The 19,769-nt window shown below is 41.8% G+C and overlaps 1 protein-coding gene across 10 annotated transcripts in view; it reads right to left on the reverse strand.

Moving 5' to 3' along the window:
- Nucleotides 1-19,769, reverse strand: part of LOC135517303 (receptor-type tyrosine-protein phosphatase mu-like) — a 288,195-nt gene that overhangs the window by 151,471 nt on the left and 116,955 nt on the right. For all 10 annotated transcript variants that reach the window (XM_064941482.1, XM_064941481.1, XM_064941484.1 and 7 more), the window contains exon 7: nucleotides 18,754-19,047. In XM_064941482.1, coding sequence (XP_064797554.1) covers nucleotides 18,754-19,047 — 294 coding nt within the window. The remainder of the gene's footprint in view (nucleotides 1-18,753; nucleotides 19,048-19,769) is intronic.

The following is a 19,769-nucleotide window of genomic DNA, read 5'->3' on the forward strand; positions in this document are numbered from 1 at the left end:
GGGTGGGTTTTAGCGTCACTGAGAGGTGAATAACGAGGTTAAACAGTGACAAACCATCTACAGCGATGCAGGCGGAACTGAAATGAGAGAGGCGGAGAAATGCCTGTGGGTCTGTTCCATTTTCCTTACTGTCTCTACTTAGACCTATCTGAGGCTTGTTTTGTCAAGACCGATAACAGTGTGACGTTCCTTGGGCAAAAGTTCAGAACAAGAGTTGGTCAGCTTTCATTTGGGCACTGAGTCTAACAGCCGCTGTCACACGCATACGAGAGGAAGAGGGAGACGAGGGGAGAAAAAGTAGGAAATTGCATTGCCTGTTCAATAGGCCAATAAGAGTACAGAAAGAGAGAGAGAAATAAAGTGAGAGAATAACCATTGAAATTACGATTCAAGCAGAAAATGACGGAGGTCCCGCTCAGAACCCAAACTCTGTGTTCAGGGCGGCTAAAAGAAAACTGCAGTGAAAAGAACAATAAAACCTTATTTTCTTGTTCCATGAATGAAATGCATCCATCTACCGTAGAGCCGTGTGGACCATTGCCGTTGGAGAAACTGGTTTCTCATTTTGCCACAGTAAAATGAGACACCGGTCCACTTCCTGGTTCAGGTGAGTTATGGCGGAACACACAATGACAGATACTGGTGGATTGTCATCACCCCCAGGGGTATGATAGAACAGGAGATGGTGTATTATAATTTTTGGTTTCCTGTAACAGTCTCTGCCTACAGAATCTGGTGAGAACACTCATATTTCCACACTGCTGCAACAGATACCATCAGTCCCCTATGGAGTCACACCGCTAACCATTAAAGTCCATGTCACACTAGTCACTGATTCCATTTGATATGAGAAAAGCAATCTTGGGAAGCCATTAACACATTCCCGATTGATTGGAGACAGTCTGTAAGGAGTAAGGACCTGGTTGGTGTACGTCCACGCGTCAGCTTTTTCCCCTCAATCCAATACGTTCTTTTCTCCTAGGTGGGCTAGAGCAGACTAATAAACAGTGGGAGGAAGCGCTAATAGCTAAGATGTAAACAGTTAGCTGACTTGTGGATATTGTGTCTGCCAAGGGGACACAATGAGTGGTGCAGCTGCCAATGTTATCAGTGGCCGGATTACTGTGTTTGCAGCAGAGTGGGGATGGGAGATCGGTTGGTACAGTAATAGAGATGTCACATTGCTTTATAATCCAATAATGGAGGGAGGCTCGCACTAACAACAATCTGTTTGGTCTGGGCTTATTTTGCAGAAGAATAAATAAAAAGGTGGTGGTACATGGGTGTGTGTGTGTGTGTGTGTGTGTGTGTGTGTGTGTGTTCCAGTGGACGTGTGTGGGATTCTTCCTTCACCATCAGCAAATAAACCTGGGGGCTGAAAAAAATACAGTGTGCCTAAGGATCAATGTGTGTTGTTTGTTGTTTTGTTGTCTTCTCATCTGAACAGGGCCGGGGAACGGCTGCAGACCAGCAGAATGCAATCTATACATCTTCCTCAACGAAGGGAAGCTACTTCCAGCAGTCTGATCCAATAGCCTGGGCCCCACTGTAATCTCAGGCTCCATACACAGGTATTAAATGAAATGGGGAGAGGCATAGGGGGGCCTGAGGTAGCAAGGGGACCAGTGTGTGCATTGCTGCATATATATGCGTGTGTGTGTGTTCTATAGGGGTGTGCGGTGAGTAGCAATTTGTCATGTGTCAGCCTGGTTGTGCTATCTGTCAGTGCTGGACTGGTCCCTCAGGTGGTGATTGGGGTCAGTGTAGCGTGGTGGGGAGGGATGTGCACTCTGCGACACACACACACACACGCACAAAGACACACATCTCACTCTGTGCTCTGTCTCCATCCCTTCAGCTGGCAGCTGTTCCGGTCCCGTAAAGAAGAAAAATAAATTCATTGAGAGGAGACAATCTGTTTTTTCTCAGTGGGGGTAATGGGGGGAGGAGGGAAAAAAACATGATGCGTGAAACCTCACCGAACCCCTCGGAGGAAAATGTGACGGAGAGTGACAGGCAGGCCCCGGTTTGCCTTTCTTATCTTCTTCTCTTCCTGGTGCTTTCTTTCTCTGTTTGTCCTCTCCCCTCCCTTCATCCACCCCCTTCCTGTTCAAAGTAGCAATTGGGTAACAGTGCATGTGAAGGAGAGTGTAATTGCGCAATGTTGACAGTGTATGGAATGGCTGCTCTTCCCTGGTGGCTCACCAGGCCTGACATGTAGCTTCTGATGAGCGTTTGGCACTTTTCCCTCTTTTTGTCTGCTCTCCAAAGTGTGTGTGTGACAGGACAGTTGTGGGTGTCTGTCTTCATGCTCTGATACATACATATGTAACAGTATAGCTTCCGTCCCTCTCTTTGCCCCTACCTGGGCTTGAACCAGGGACCCTCTGCACACATCTACAACTGCCTTCCACGAAGCATCGTTACCCATCGCTCCACAAAAGCCGCAGCCCTTGCAAAGTAAGTGGAATAACTGCCACTGGCCGACACACAATATCCTACAATATCCCATAATGTCGAAGTGGGAGGTCTTTGTGTCTCCCATCTACCATCTATTGGTTTATGGGTAAAAAAGAAGCTGAGATTGAATATCCCTTTGAGCATGGTGAAGTTATTAATTACACTTTGGATGGTGTATCAATACACCCAATCACTACAAAGATACAGGCGTCCTACATAACTCCGTTGCCGGAGAGGAAGGAAACCGCTCAGGTGTTTCACTATGAGGCCAATGGTGACATTTAAACAGTATAAGAGTTTAATGGCTGTGATAGGATAAAACTGAGGATAGATCAACAACATTGTAGTTACTCCACAATACTAGCCTAATTGACAGAGTGAAAAGAAGTAAGCCTGTAGAGAATAAAAATATTCCCAAAACATGCATCATGTTTGCAACAATGCACTAAAGCAATAAATGTGGCAAAGAAATTCACTTTTTGTCCTGAGTACAAAGTTTTATGTTTCGAGCAAATCCAATACAACACTGAATACCACTCTCGATATTTTCAAGCATAGTGGTCGCTGCATCATGTTATGGGTATGCTTGTAATTGTTAAGGACTGTCGAGTTTTTCAGGATAAAAAATAAACAGAATGGAGCGATGCACTGGCAAAATCCTAGAGAAACCTGGTTCAGTCTGCTTTCCACCAGACACTGGGAGATTAATTCCTCTTTCAGCAGGACAAAAACCTAAAATGCAAGCCAAATCTACACTGGAGTTGCTTACCAAGAAGACAGTGAATGTACCCGAGTGGTCGAGTTACAGTTTTAACTGAAATCTTCTCGAAAATCTATGGCAAGACTGGAAAATGGTTGCCTAATGGTTGTCTAGCAATGATCAACAACCAATTTGACAGAGCTTGAAGAATTTTGAAAATAATAAAATGGGCAAATATTGTACAATCTAGGTGTGCAAAGCTTTTAGAGACTTACCCAGAAAGACTCACAGCTGTAATCGCTGCCAAAGTGCTAAAAATCATGTTTTGACTTTGTCATTATGGGGTATTCCAAATCAAATGTTATTGGTAACATACACTTGGTTAGCAGATGTTAATGCGAGTGTAGCGAAAAGCTTGTGCTTCTGGTTCGGACAGTGCAGTAATATCTAACAAGTAATCAAAAAATTCCCCAACAACTACCTAATACACACAACTCTAAAAAGGGGTTAATGAGAACATGTATATATGGGTGAGCAATGGCCAAGTGTGTTAACCCTCGCTGGGATAAGGCTAGACAGGATGCTCTCGATTTTGGATCTATAGAAGTTAGTCAGGGTTTTCAGTGACAAGCCAAATTTCTTCAGCCTCCTGAGGTTGAAGAGGTGCTGTTGCACCTTCTTCACCACGCTGTCTGTGTGCATGGACCATTTCAGTTTGTTGGTGATATGTACACTGAATAACTTAACTTTCCACCTTCTCCACTGCTGTCCCATCGATGTGGATAGGGGGATGCTCCTTCTGTGGTTCCTGATGTCCACGATCATCTCCTTTGTTTTGTTAACATTGAGTGAGAGGTTGTTTTCCTGACATCACACTTCAAGTGCCTTCAACTCCTCCCTGTAGGATGACTCGTCGTTGTTGGTAATCAAGCTCACTACTGTTGTGTCGTCTGCAAACTTGATGATTGAGTTGGAGGTGTGCATGGCCACTCAGTCATGGGTGAACAGGGAGTACAGGAGGGGGTTGAGCACACTCTCTTGTGGGGCCCCTGCGTTGAGGTTCAACGAGGTGGAGATGTCCAAGACCCAATTGCATAGGGTGGGGTTGAGGCCCAGGGCCTCCAGCTTGATGAGCTTGGAGGGTACTATTGTGTTGAATGCTGGGCTGTAGTCAATGAACAGCATTCTTACATAGGTATTCCTCTTGTCCAGATGGGATAGTGCAGCATGCAGTGTAATGGTGATTGCATTGTCTGTGGACCTGTTAGGGCGGTATGCAAACTGCAGTGGGTCTAGGGTGGCCGGTAAGGTGGAGGTGATATGATCCTTGACTAGTCTCTCAAAGCACTTCATGATGACAGAAGTAGTCATTTAGTTCAGTCTTTGCATTCTTGGGTACAGGAACAATGGTGGCCATATTGAAGCATGTGGGGACAGCAGACTGGGATAGGGAGCGATTGAATATGTCCGGAAACACACCAGCCAGCTGGTCTGCGCATGCTCTGAGGAAGCGGCTAGGGATGCCGTCTGGGCCAGCAGCCTTGCGAGGGTTAACACGTTTAAATGTTTTACTCACGTCGGCCATGGAAGAGGGTGCAGTTCTTGTTAGCGGGCCGCGACGATGGCACTGTATTATCCTCAAAGCAGGCAAAGAAGGTGTTTAGTTTGTCTGGGAGCGTGACGGTGTCTGTGACGTGGCCGGTTCTCTTTTTGTAGTCTGTGATTTCCTGTAGACCCTGCCACATACATCTCACTTCTGAGCCATTGAATTGCGACTCCACTTTGTCCCTGTACCGGTATTTTGCTTGTTTGATTGCCTTGCGGAGGGAATAACTACACTGTTTATATTCAGCCATATTCCCAGACCTCTTTCCATGGTTAAATGCCGTGGTTCGCGCTTTCAGTTTTGCGCATATTCCACCATCCATCCACGTTGTCTGGTTAGGATAGGTTTTAGACACAGTGGGTACAACATCTCCAATGCACTTCCTTATAAATAAAGGACTTGAGTTCCTGTATGTTGTTATGATTACACCATGCGTCGTTAATCAACATATCCCGAGTGCCACGTTTCCGTTAATGTAGCATTCTCTGGATATACAATCTCTAATGTCTCTCTGGAAGGCAACTCTTGCTCAAATTTAGTCTACCTTGTTGTCAAGAGACTGGACTTTGACAAGTCGTATGCAAGGGAGCGGTGGGCGATGTGCACGTCTACAGAGCCTGACCAGGAGGCCGCTCCGTCTGCCCCTTCTGCGGCGCCGTTGTCTTGGATCGGCTACTGGGATTAGATCCATTGTCCAGGGTGGTGGTCTAAACAGAGGATCCGCTTCGAAAAAGTCCTATTCCTGGTCGTAATGTTGGTAAGTTGACATCGCTCTTATCTAATAGTTCTTCCTGGCTGTATGTAATAAGACTTAAGATTTCCTGGGGTAACAATATAAGAAATAATACATTAAAAAAACAAAATACTGCATAGTTTCCTAAGGACCCGAAGCGAGGCGACCATCTCTGTTGGTACCATCTTTTGTTGTTGTTGTTGTTGTTGTGTGTGTAGATGGGTGAGAAAAATAGCATTAATCCATTTTGAATATCGTCTAACAAAATGTGGAATAAGTCAAGGGGTATGAATACTTTATAAAGGCACTGTACGCACACGCTCACACATTTCCTAGTGTCCTCTTCTCAGCATCCTCACTGTAAACAGGTCTTAAAACTAGTACAGTGCACACATGCACGTGGGCACACACACAACTTCAACACCCAAAACGCATCTCAAAAACACACTCACCTATACTTTTAAACCTTTTTTTTTTGGAGCACTTCAGGTAAAGGCGCTTCCTTGGTACTGTAGATATCCATAGTGGAGGAACTGATAAGAGTGTGAGCTCTCGCGCAGTGGGGATTTAAAAGATGGAGGCGCGCGATACCTCCCCTCTGTATTTCTTTACTTTGATCATTTTTCTCCCAGGGAACAGATGTCATTGGTGAAGGTGACTTTCAAGAGTGTGTTTCTACCCCAGTCAGGGAGGCAGGCAGGGAAGAAGGCAGGGAGGCATATAAGAGATTTACTATTTCATTTCCAGCGGGATCATCATATTTAATTTGCCTACTGGGAGGAATGAAGTTCGGAGGAGAGAGCGGAGAGGAGGAAGAAAGGAGGAGAGGAGTGTTGTGCCTGAGGGGAGAGAGAGAGCGCCTTGTTGGGAGAGAGCTCAGAGGACGTCCTGGCTTTCAACTCTCCCCCCACTAGTCATCACAACAGTGCCACCCTAAACCCTATACACACACACAGGAGGGCCTGTGCACACACACAAATAAACCATACACACATTTGCACCTGCACACAGATAAACACACACACACACACACACACACACACACACACACACACACACACACACACACACACACTTAATAGCAGATACATAACATACGTATTATCCATTACAGTAGTTTCATGGGCCACAATTCAAGACCCTATATTGGAACGACGGTGGCATCTTGGCAAAAGGCAACGGCAGACAGACGAGTCCGAGCCAAAACCCTTCTCCAACAAGCCCGGTAGACTTTAAATGTGGCCCTGAGACATGCTTAAGTGTCGTCTCGTCTGACAAAAATAAAATAACAACAAAAAAAAAAAAAACGACAGGAGAACATGCATTAAAAGCTGGCCAGCGCTCTTCTTTGAAATGTGTTTTTCATGTCCGTGGGGCTTTCTAATACCCACTCATAAATGTACGCAATTGTACCTCCTCTCCCTCGGCTGGCTCTCTCACCATTTATTTATTTGGCATCACTCTCTCCAGTTCCTCTCTCTCTCTCCACTTGTGTCCTCTTCACTTTTGCACATCAGATTTTCACGCTCTGGTCCCCTGAAACCATCTCACCCCCCCCCCCCCTTCCTCCCTCCCTCGGTTTGCTTCACTGTCCCCTCTCTGCTTCCTTCTGGGAAATAAAGTACATTTAAAACCATGGCCAAACTTCCCATTGGCCCTTCGTAGACCTCTACTCACACAGCATGGCCCAGTAAGACCTGCTGAAACTACATGAATCATTGTGTTACGGGTGTTGTACATTCCCACTGCTTCAAAGGCACCGCTTCATTTTACAATGGGTTTTGTGTGTGTGTTCTCATTAGTTGCATCCTGCCCGGTGCAGACCCAGTTTGTGGTAGTAAATGGGAGTGCCAGTACTTGCCTGGTGCTAGGCAGCCAAGCTGTTTAGCAGTCAGAGGGCTAGGGCACACAGAAGAGTCCACTTGACTAGGATTAGGTGGAACAATGAGACGACAGCCTCTCTCCACGCAAACACACAGGCACACACACACACACACACACACACACACACACACACACACACACACACACACACACACACACACACACACACACAGTAGGGTTGTAAAATGAGACTGAAAATTGCACCTTTGAAGCAGTCAGAAAATTGATGAAAAGAGCCATTAGGCCAGTGTATTATCTGAGCCAGTGACGTACTAAAAGACACCCCACACTGAGCCCATGTCTCAATTTGTGTATGAGGGCCATTCGCATATCTATAATTCAACATGTTTCTGTGATAATAAAAAAAAGACATAAGGCACGTGATAAATTATTAATCGTACTAAATAAATCAACAAAAAAAGAGAACTGTAGAAAAAAAAGAAACATACTGGAAAAAAGTGTCATTGTCTGATTAAAAAAGATCCAATTTGCATGGTTGATGTCCTCTAGTTTGTCAGATTACACAGAGTAGTCCTGTTTCAAGAATGCCTAACAATCTTGTGGATTAAATGCAGAGACAGACTCGCAGCAAGTTAGAAAATATTTTAAATATTCTAAATTAATCTCCTTTGGTTATTTTCTGTTTATCACATCGAAAACGTGTCCAAACACTGATACACACACACACAACTTCCGAAGTTCTTTCACTAATATCTGTTTTGTGTCTCTGAAATATCACACAATAAGCTAATCACCTTCCAAGTTCTACACTATGGTAAACACCACTCTCCCCACCCCCTCAAAACCTCCCTCATAACGTTCCTCCAACCCAAACGGAACACAATTTTCCAAAGGCTGACAGGGGGCTCAACGCAAAGAAAACCTTGCTAATTCAAATAGCCATTATTGGCCATTACAGTGCCTTCGGAAAGTATTCATATCCTTAGACCTATTCCACAGAATTCAAAATGGATTAAATACATTTAAATCTCCATCTACACACAATACCCCATAATGACAAAGTGAAATCATGTTTATTTTTTTGTACATTTATTGAAAATTAAATAGAGAAATATCTCATTTACATAAGTATTCACACCCCTGAGTCAATACATTGTCGAAGTATCTTTGGAGAGATTACAAACGTGAGTCTTTCTTGGTAAGTCTCTATGAGCTTTCCACACCTGGATTATACAACATTTGCCCATTATGTTTTTCAAAATTCTTGCGTACAGTGTTTTGTAAAGTATTCATAACCCTTGATTTATTCCACATTGTTGTCACAACCGGAAATTAAAATGAATTAATATTTTTCCCCCTCACCCATCTACACACAATACCCCATAATGACAAATTGAAAACATGATTTTAGCACTTTGGTAGCGATTACGGCTGTGAGTCTTTCTGGGTAAGTCTGTAAAAGCTTTGTACACTTAAATTGTACAATATTTACCTATTATTTTCAAAATGTCAAATTGGTTGATCATTGCTAGACAACCATCTAAGTCTTGCCATTGATTTTCAAGTAGATTTAAGTCAAAACTAACTTGGACACTCATGAACATTCACTGTCTTCTTGGTAAGCAAATGAGTGTAGATTTGGCCTTGTGCTTTAGGTTATTGTCCTGCTGAAAGGTGAATTCATCTCCCAGTGGCTGGTGGAAAGCAGACTGAACCAGGTTTTCCTCTGGGAATTTGCCCATGCTTAGTGCCATTCTGTTTATTTTTTATCCTGAAAAACTCCCCAATCCTTAACAATTGCAAGCATACCCATAATGTGATGCAGCCACCACCATGATTGAATATGAAGAGTGGTACTCAGTGATGTATTGTTGTATTTACCCCAAACATAACGCCTTTTTATTCAGGAAATAAAGTTAATTTCTCTGCCACATTTGTTGCAGTTTTAGTTTAGTGGTTTATTGCAAACGGTATGCATGTTTTGGAATATGTTTATTCTGTACAGACTTTCTTTTCACTCTGTCATTTAGGTTAGTATTGTGGAGTAACTACAAATATTTTTGATCCACCCTCAGTTTCTCCTATCACAGCCATTAAACCCTGTAAATGTTTTAAAGTCACCATTGGCCTCATCCTAGAGCGGTTTCCTTACTCTCCGGCAACTGAGTTAGGAAGGATGCTTGTATATTTGTAGAGACTGGGTGTATTGATATAACACCCAAAGTGTAATTAATAACTTCATCCTGCTCAAACAAAGGATTTTTTTTTACCCATCTACCAATGGGTGCCCTTCTTTGCGAGGCTTTGGAAAACCTCCCTGGTCTTTGAGTTTGAATCTGTGTTTGAAATTCACTGATCGAAGGAGGGACCTTACAGATAATTGCATTTGTGGGGTACAGAGATGAGGTAGTCATTCAAAATTAATGTTAAACACTATTTATTGCTCACAGAGTGACTCCTTGCAACATATTATGTGACTGTTAAGCAAATCTTGACATTTGAACTTATTTAGGGCTGCCTCATAAAGGGGTTGAATACTTCATTTTCATTAATTTATAAAAATGTCCAAAAATATAAATTCCTCTTCAACTTTATGGGGTATTGTGTGTAGGCCAGTGATGATCTCAATTGAATAAATGTTTAATTCAGGCAGTAAAACACCAACATGTGGAAAAAGTAAAGGGGTGTGAATACTTTCTGAAGGCACTGTATGTTGAAGCATCATGGGAATCTGATGGAAAGCATTGGGTTCTACTGAGGAACTAGTAGTTACCTGTCATTGGTGACAAAGGATATGGTACTTAGCCTGGAGCGCTACAAAGGCCTGTCAGGGTCATCACTCATACTGACTATAACAATAAATAGGAAGCCATCTTGAGGGCTATTTTCCTTAGTTGTGATGTCAACCCCAAGCATCCACCTGTTTTTGACCTTGGATTGTCGGTAAAAAGCGGGTGGAAACAGTATGTGTGTGGGTGTGTTTGCATATGTGTCAGTGCCTTTTGGATCAAAGGTGCGTGTGGTATAGATGGCAGGTGCACAAATGGCAGGTGATGGCCAAGAGAGTGATCTAAAATCAGGGGTTCCCAACCTTTTCTGTACCGGGACCACCAAATCAAAGTCAAAAGCTCTTGAGGAACAGCATTTTGTTGTTGAAATTGATCTTGGTGGTCAAATTTGATACATGTTTTCAGTGAATGTAAGAGACTAAAAGTCTATTATTATTATTAACAATTTGCATTCTGAATAGTAAAGTAATAATATAATACTCCCAGCTGTTATTATATTTGGAGAAATAAATCAATAAAACATCTAAATAATCAACCACAGGTTGAAAACCAATGATCTAAATCTAAGCTGTAATCAACATGTCAAATGAGACCTGTTCGAGGAATCCTCTCCAGCATTTTACAACCAAAATAACCCTATTGAGGTTGTTCATTGGGTTTTACAGCATGTACAGTGCCTTCAGAAAGTACTTACACCCCTCGACTGTTTAAAAATTCATTTAAATTGATTACATTTAGTTTATTTTGTCACTGGCCTACACACAATACCCCAAAACGTCAAAGTGGAATTATGGTTTTAGACATTTTTACAAATTAATAAAAAATGACAAGCTGAAATGCCTTGAGTAATCCACCCCTTTGTTACAGCAAGGAATAAAAATTAGCTTTACATAGTCACATTCTAAGGTACATGGCCTTCATTTAGCAAATCTGACAATAACTCTATCCTCTTGATTCCTGCATACAATCAAAAACTCAAACAGGAAGTCCCAGTGATGCGCGCAATATGAAAGTGATCCAATGAAGCGGATGCTAAGCAACAGGACTGTTTCACTAGCAAAGACTGGAATATGTTCTGGGATTCATCTGATAACATTGAGGAGTTTACCACCATCAGTCACCGGCTTCATTAATAAGTGCATTGACGACATCGACGTGACCGTACGTACATATCCTAACCAGAAGCCATGGATTACAGGCAACGACTGCACTGAGATCAAGGCTTGGGCTGCCGATTCAAGGTGCAGGACACTAATCCGGACGCTTATAAGAAATCCCACTACGCCCTACGACAAACCATCAAACAGGTAACGCGCCATTAGAGGACTAAGGTCGAATCCTGCTACACTGGCTTTAACTTCTTGGTGACAGGGGGCAGTATTTTCACGTCCGGATGAAATGCATGCCCAAATTCAACTGCCTGCTACTCATCCCCAGAAGATAAGATATGCATATTATGCAGGAGGACCATTTGTGATGTTTATGAGACATATTGGAGTGCCAACAGAAGAAGCTCGTCAAAGGTAAGGCATGATTTAAATTTTTATTTCTGCGTTTTGTGTCGTGCCTGCAGGGTTGAAATATGTTTTCTCTTTTTTGTTTACGGAGGTGCTATCCTCAGATAATAGCATCGTTTGCTTTCGCCGAAAAGCCTTTTTGAAATCTGAGATGTTGGCTGGATTCACAACACGTGTAGCTTTAATTTGGTATCTTACATGCGTGATTTCATGAAAGTTTGATTTTTATAGTAATTTATTTGAATTTAGCGCTCTGTATTTTCTCTGGCTTTAGGCAAAGGTGGGACGCATATCCCAGAGGTTAAAAAATAAAATAATTTTTAGCAAAGATTGGCCTATGTTTGCATCTTTACAGAAAACGTGTAGTGATTGGAGCTCTGGATTTGCTATGCTGCATTCGTTAAAGAGAAATAGCAGGGATGTGTTGTAGATTAAATATGACGATGTTTGCTTTTCCGTAACTTGTAGCCTACACCTGAATATATTGCAGATGTATGCTCAGTTATGTCACCTTCATGTGAAGAAGCACAATGATTTTTTTGCGCCTGAACAGATAAAATAATTTGGGTGCTGGACATTGATCACGAGTAGGATTTAACCCATTTTCGAACAGACATGAGGATGAATATTACACATCATGTAAGGATATCTTTTTATGCATTTTTTGAGAAATACATATACATAAATGATCAGGTAATGACTACAGATATGATACATTTCTGAAAGTATGTGTATTCGTTAATGCCTAAGTATAGGCTGGACACATGACATTTTTAACAGTTTCATAATATTACTATATGTCCCAGCTGCTTGCTGTAGTTTTGAAGTAATCATGAAAAAGCAGGCCTTATTTTAGGGTATGTTTCACCCTGCCTGCTCCTATTAGTTCTATTGAGCAACGTGGCACCAACTCGCCTTCCGAATGTTCTATTCCCAGTTTATTGTTCTAAGTCACAATGCCTGCTATTCTATTGTAGGCAATGAGACCTGCCCATGTTGTTTGTAGTTCAAATGTAAACAAAAAATGGCTCATGGAACTCTGAGGTCATCCCATTGTTTAATATAGGGTAACACAGGTATGTCTGTCTATTTTGCCAAATATCTCGCAATGTTATCTCGCAATTTAGATTTTTTTGAATTGGACACCATTTTAAACATTATAATCTCCTCTTTCTAATTATGTAAGGCTGGGCAGTGTATTCCATTTTCAAACGCTAGCCCAGAAATACCTTTTGGCGAAATGGAATTCTAAGCGTCACTCAAGTCAAAACAGGCTCTGCAAACGTTCGACTCCATTCATTTGCTATGGGCTCACGCTAGTTTACCAGCTTAGCCAATGTTATTTTACCATTTTTCAGCCTTGGGTGAATTTTGACACGTTCTATTGTCCAGCCTACAGAGTATAAAGGATTAGATATGTCAGCATGTTGACACACAACCTTTCCGGAGTTAAAATATTAGATAAATATGTAAGCGGGAGCACTCACATCAGAAGCGTATCTTGAAGGGATCTCACCTACTTGCATGACTATCTTTAGCAACCGGTATAAGCCTGTTGGGGTATGCCCACACCATTCCAACACAGAAAGGCTACTTTTTAACATACTTAATTAAAACATTTTGGAAGGAAAACTATTTCACTTACATTGTAATTAATTATAGGTGATATTTCATAGAAATATAGCAACACTGGACAGTAACTTTAAAAGTGCTCCACTTATCTTCCCTCACTCACCTCACATACCTCAGTCACCCTCACTTCCCCCCACGCACTTCCCTCTTTCCATCCCAAGTTCTCCTCCTTTGTCCCCACATCTAGCTTATCTTCTCCCCGTTCTACATCCTATTGAAGTTTAACTCCCTTGCTCGCTCTCCTTCTCCCCCATTTGAGATTTAATCACTCCTAACTGTCCATAAAGATGAAATTACTAAAGCACAGTAGATCGTTAAGGTAAAATTAATGTTAGGATGGTTCGGCTTTTCCTGTCTGTCTTGTAGCTCTGAGCACTAAGAGATCTCCTCTTTGCTAACGACTAACTGGACAAAACACAAGCTGCCTTTCTGTGCCTGTCTTTTCTAGTCTTCTATCACTGAGGTGGGGGCTGTGTTCCTAAAGGAGACAAGTTGAATAAATAATGAAATGCTGATTTACCTAAATACAATTGAGCAATTCCATTCTTATGAGTACTTGCGGCTAGCCTCTCTAGCCAATAGGCTGTAGATAGTAGAGTGTCAAATTAAATACAATTTTATTGGTCGGTCACATACACATATTTAGCAGATGTTATTGCAGGTGTAGTGAAATGCTTGTGTTCCTAGCTCCAACAGTGCAGTAATATCTAACAATTCACAACAATACACACAAATCTAAAAGTAAAATAACAGAATTAAGATATATTAAGACGGATATATTAAAGTGAACAGTAATTCCATGTCTATGTATATAGGGAAGTTGCCGTACCAGGTGGTGATACAGCCCGACAGGAAGCTCTCAATTGTGCATCTGTAAAATTTTGTGAGGGTCTTAGGGGCCAATGCAAATTTCTTCAGCCTCCTGAGGTTGAAGAGGCGCTGTTGCGTCTTCTTCACCACTCTGTGTGTGGGTGGACTATTTCAGATCATCAGTGATGTGTACGCCGAGGAACTTGAAGCTTTCCACCTTCTCCACTGTGGTCCCGTCAATGTGGGTAGGGGCGTGCTCCCTCTGCACAGCGCACTAATGAATTTAGCATTAGCCACCTAATGAGCTAGCAGCTAATGTAGCAGTACCTCCAGTTAAAAGCAGTTAGCTGTGAGACTCCTCAGAAAACGCCAGAGGTGTGTATCTATCTTAGATCCTAATGATTAATTAGAGTGGTGTTTGACTGGAATTGAATAACAAAATATAGTAGTGCTGAGTGATTAACCAATTTAATTGACCGATGTCAGTTAAATTACTTGAATTTACAGTACCAGTCAAAAGTTTGGACACACCTACTCAAGGGTTTTTCTTCATTTTTATTATTTTCTACATTGTAGAATAATAGTGAAGACATCAAAACTATGAAATAACACATATGGAATCATGTAGTAACCAAAAAAAGTGTTGAACAAATATTTTATATTTGAGATTCTTCAAAGTAGCCACCTTTTGCCTTGATGACAGCTGTGCACTGTCATCCTCTCAGCCAGCTTCATGAGGTGGTCACCTGGAATACATTTCAATTAACAGGTGTGCCTTGTTAAAAGTTCATTTGTGGAATGTCTTTCCTTCTTAAATGCATTTGAGCCAATCAGTTGTGTTGTGACAAGGTAGGGGTGGTATACAGAACATAGCCCTATTTGGTAAAAGACCAAGTCCATATTATGGCAAGAACAGCTCAAATAAGCAAAGAGAAACAACAGTCCATCATTACTTTAAGACATGGTCAGTCAATCCGGAAAATGTCAAGAACTTTGATAGTTTCTTCCATTGCAGTCGCAAAAACCATCAAGCGCTATGGTGAAACTGGCTCTCATGAGAACCGCCACAGGAAAGGAAGACCCAGAGTTACCTCTGCTGCAGCCCAAATAAATGCTTCACAGAGTTCAAGTAAGACATCTCAACACTAACTGTTCAGAGGAGACTGCGTGAAATCAGGCCTTCATGGCTGAATTGCTGCAAAGAAACCACAACTAAAGGACACTAATAAGAAGAAAAAACTTGCTTGGGCCAAGAAACATGAGCAATGGACATTAGAACGGTGGAAATCTGTCCTTTGGTCTGATGAGTCCAAATGTGAGATTTTTGGGTCCAACTGCAGTGTCTTTGTGAGATGCAGAGTAGGTGAACAGATGATCTCCGCATGTGTGGTTCCCACCGTGAAGCATGGAGGTGGTGGTGTGATGGTGCGGGGGTGCTTTGCTGGTGATACTGTCAATGATTTATTTAAAATTCAAGGCACACTTAACCAGCATGACTAACAAAGCATTCCGAGGCGATACGCCATCCCATCTGGGTTGCGCTTTTGCTGGTGATACTGTCAATGATTTATTTAGAATTCAAGGCACACTTAACCAGCATGACTACCACAGCATTCCGAGGCGATACGCCATCCCATCTGGGTTGCGCTTTGTGGGACTATAATTTGTTTTTCAACAGGACAATGACCCAACACACCTGTGTAGGCTGTGTAAGGGCTATTTGATCAATAAGGAGAGTGATGGTGTGATGCATCAGATGACGTGGCCTCCACAATCACCTGACCTCAACACCATTTTAGATGGTTTGTGATGCGTTGGACCGCAAAGTGAAAGAAAAACCCCATATATTCCGCATATATTGTAACTGCTTCAAGACTGTTGGAAAAGCATTCCAGGTGAAGCTGGTTGAGAGAATTGTCCCAGAGTTGACCAGGTTAGGGGAGGGTTTGGCTGGGGTAGGCCGTCATTGTAAAATAAGAATTTGTTCTTAATCAACTTGCTTAGTTAAATAAAGGTTAAATAAAATAAAATAATGCCAAGAATGTGCAAATATGTCATCAAGGCAAATAGTGGCTACTTTGAAGAATCTAAAATATATGTTGATTTGTTTAACACTTTTTTTGGTTACTACATGATTCCATGTGTTATTTCATAGTTTTGATATCTTTACTACTAACCTAAAACGTAGGAAATTGTAAAAATAAAGGAAACCTTTGAATGAGTAGGTGTGTAACTTTAACTGGTACTGTTGTTCGGGGGGAACATGCGAGCCCAACAGGCTGTTTCTCTAGAGAGAAATAAAATAATTCACTAGAAAAATCAAGTCAAGAACTATGTACTATTGTTTGTATATTTCAGTTTTTTTGTATTTGTTGTGTTCATAATATTTTTTTTTTTTACTAATAATAAAAAACTATGGAATGCTGGGCCGAAGGGAGTAGTAGTTTTCATTGAGCAAATATTCAACATAGTCCAGCATGGAAATATGGTAATTAACTACAATGACCATAATCCATTGCACCTGTTCTTTTCCAGCTTGGATACACTTTTATGCATTCTACGTTAGGTTACATAAACACAGACCACATACGCTGCCGCATGAGAGAGGAATGCAGAAAACACAATGACAAGAAAGAGGGATAGAGAGTTCATGAAAGTATGCCTCATCTACTTTGAAGAACAGGTAAAAATGATTGTCAGACAGCTCTGAGGCATACTTAGGCAGGCTAGCCCAGCTTAATAGGATGACTAAAGACGGTACAGTACGGGGAGAACATAGATAACGTTAGATGGCTGTCTGTGCTGTTTGATACTGCCTGAAGCAGAGATGAGATGCTGACTTTAAGGAATAAAAAATTATAAAGTCATAAAACTAAGTAATATATACAACTGAAATATTTGATTATTTATTGAAATGTCCTATTTCTATGTGTAGACCTGACAGAAACAACTGAATTGGTAATTGAATGTTCAGTATGTTTGGCTTTGGCATTTCCATTAAAAAGCCCTAATAATTTGAATGTCATTATTTCATAATGCATTTAATATCTTTAAAAAATGAAATATCGAAACGAAAATCCGTGATAATTTTTTATAGTCGAACCGAAACAACCTCAAAAAGCACTAATCGCTACTAAATAGGACTACCATTTGTCCCTTTTGGGTAGGACACCATCTGAAACTCTGAATGGGGGGCTGATCTAATTGTTTTTCTATGAAAATCTATAATTAATAGTGATATGCCTAATGGGTATTGGTCAGGGGGTGTGGAGTGAGAAGAATCAAATCATAATTCCTCTAATGAAATGTGTCATTGATTAAAATTTGATTGAAATTGAACGGCTTTGTGAGAGCGACTTTGGCTCAATTAAAAACTGTTGAACTGCTCTGAAAATAGTGGTTATATGGGCAAGGGAACATCCCTCCTCTGAAACCTTTAGCAGCTCAGAGACAGTCAGGGAAATCAGATATAAAATGTTTCATCCTCCACAGAAAGGAAGCGCTTTTAAGACGAGACATGTAGGGCCATCCATCACCCTTGTGTCTCTCCTGGGTCAGTCAGCCTCCCCTCTGCAACCACCTCCATCACAAAAGAGAGGAAACAATATATCCTCTTCCAAATCCAAAAAGAGCTGTGGATGGTCCGTTCTCCCGCCTGACACTGAAAACGTGATCTTGTCAAACTGTCACCAAACCACAGAGAGATCATACGACTTCAATCACGTATACTACCGAGCCTCACATACCAAGCCCTGATCATATCCAGCGCCACACTCATGTTCATGGTAGTCCAGAATTATAATAGACAATCTAATGTATGCTTGCATATCATGCTGATAGATGTTGTACATCCCTTTGGGATGGAATGTTAAAAACCTTCTGACTTAAGCCAGAAGGTATGCTTTACTGTGAAGGAGGCACTGGCCACCCAGACCTCCTGCTACAGGGATAGTGGAGACAGGAGATTCCGCTCTTCTCCTGCAGTCAGACGCTCTCACATTCCTCACATCCCATCAGCCCCTGTGGTCACCGAGACAGACCCAGACCCAGGGGGAAATTAAGCTGTGTGTGTGGGTTGAGAGTGAACGACCAGACACTGCAAGCCCCTAAGGGCTGAAACTGAGATCCATCCATGAAAATTTAACTCAGACATTCCCATGGTTCACGTAGAGTATTGACGTCTGCCCCATGAAACAGGTAGTTTAGAATGTAGAGTATGAGTGCATGGTTTTTGTCAGTAAGTTTACTGAATTTGTAGAATGTGAGTATCTAAAGTATTCTTCAGATGTGTAATTGCATAACAAGTTAAGTATATAGTTCCCGGGCTATTCATTTCATGACGGTGTCACTTTATCAAAGGGCGTCACTGCAACTGACTGTACATTGCGTGTAGCTAAAGTGGTGTATGTATTGCCCCACTTACCACTCCCACTGAAGTAAATGTCAATGAACAGCCGTAAGTAAGCACCACTGTATAGTGACAGGGTCCAACTGTATAATGTATGACTGTGCTGAAAATAGTGTGTCATTACACCAAGTACTGTATAACTGCTACTATGTAACTGTACACCATAATGTATTACTCTAATTGTGTGTGTGTGTGTGTGTGTGTGTGTGTGTGTGTGTGTGTGTGTGTCCGCGCGTCTTTGCATTGGACTCACCAGCACACTTGGTCTTGGCCCTCAGGGGGGGTCCGGGGGCCCCAGTTCCTCCGTCCAGGGGCCGGGTGAGCAGCACACTGATCTCGTACTCCGTGTCGGGGTCCAGGTGGCCGATTTTGTGTGTGGTCTTGTCCACGGGCTGGTTGTCGATGAGGCTGCCTGCCACCGTGCGGTACTCGACCTCCCGCTCCACGATGGGCCCGTCACCGTTGATGGAGTTGGCGTTGAGCTGGATCCACAGGTAGGTTGCACCCACGGCGGTGAGCTGGGGAGGAGCGATTGGCACCGGGGGCTCTGTGGGTCAAAGAGGAAGAGATTAGGGTTAGATAGATAAACAGTATTTATCTACCAAGGTTAAAGTAACTGTCCAGTGAAAATCTCACTTTTAAAAGTTTATATTCATACCCAAACTCATACCCAAATTATGTTGTTGATTGATACTATACTCGTATGTGGCCAAACCATAAATAGGAGAATTTATTTTTTCAAAAACCCCACCTCGAACTTGTATCTCAAACAGACCGTTTGAAAAATGCTTGCTACTTTCTTATAGAGGATGTTGACATGGGAAAAAAACTATTTCACTCATATTGCCATTAATTACAGGTAATATTTAATAAAAAATTGGTAAAAACAGGCCAGTTATTTTAATACTTTATAATATATGAATTATTTTATCCCCAGAGACACTATATATACTGTATTTACTCTCTAGGGGCTTTCATACATATGGTTTACTCTCTAGGGGCTTTCATACATATGGTTTACTCTCTAGGGGCTTTCATACATATGGTTTACTCTCTAGGGGCTTTCATACATATGGTTTACTCTCTAGGGGCTTTCATACATATGGTTTACTCTCTAGGGGCTTTCATACATATGGTTCCAGGAACTGATAATACATTGCAAAATGTGTTCTGTTTCTCGATGATTCACCTTGACTCTGCTATACAAGGGAGATGGCAAATAGCACCCTGCGCTAAACCTGCAGTGAGCGTAGCTAAACACACTAAAAC

Source organism: Oncorhynchus masou, chromosome 28, assembly GCF_036934945.1.
Source record: "Oncorhynchus masou masou isolate Uvic2021 chromosome 28, UVic_Omas_1.1, whole genome shotgun sequence".
NCBI lineage: Eukaryota > Metazoa > Chordata > Actinopteri > Salmoniformes > Salmonidae > Oncorhynchus > Oncorhynchus masou.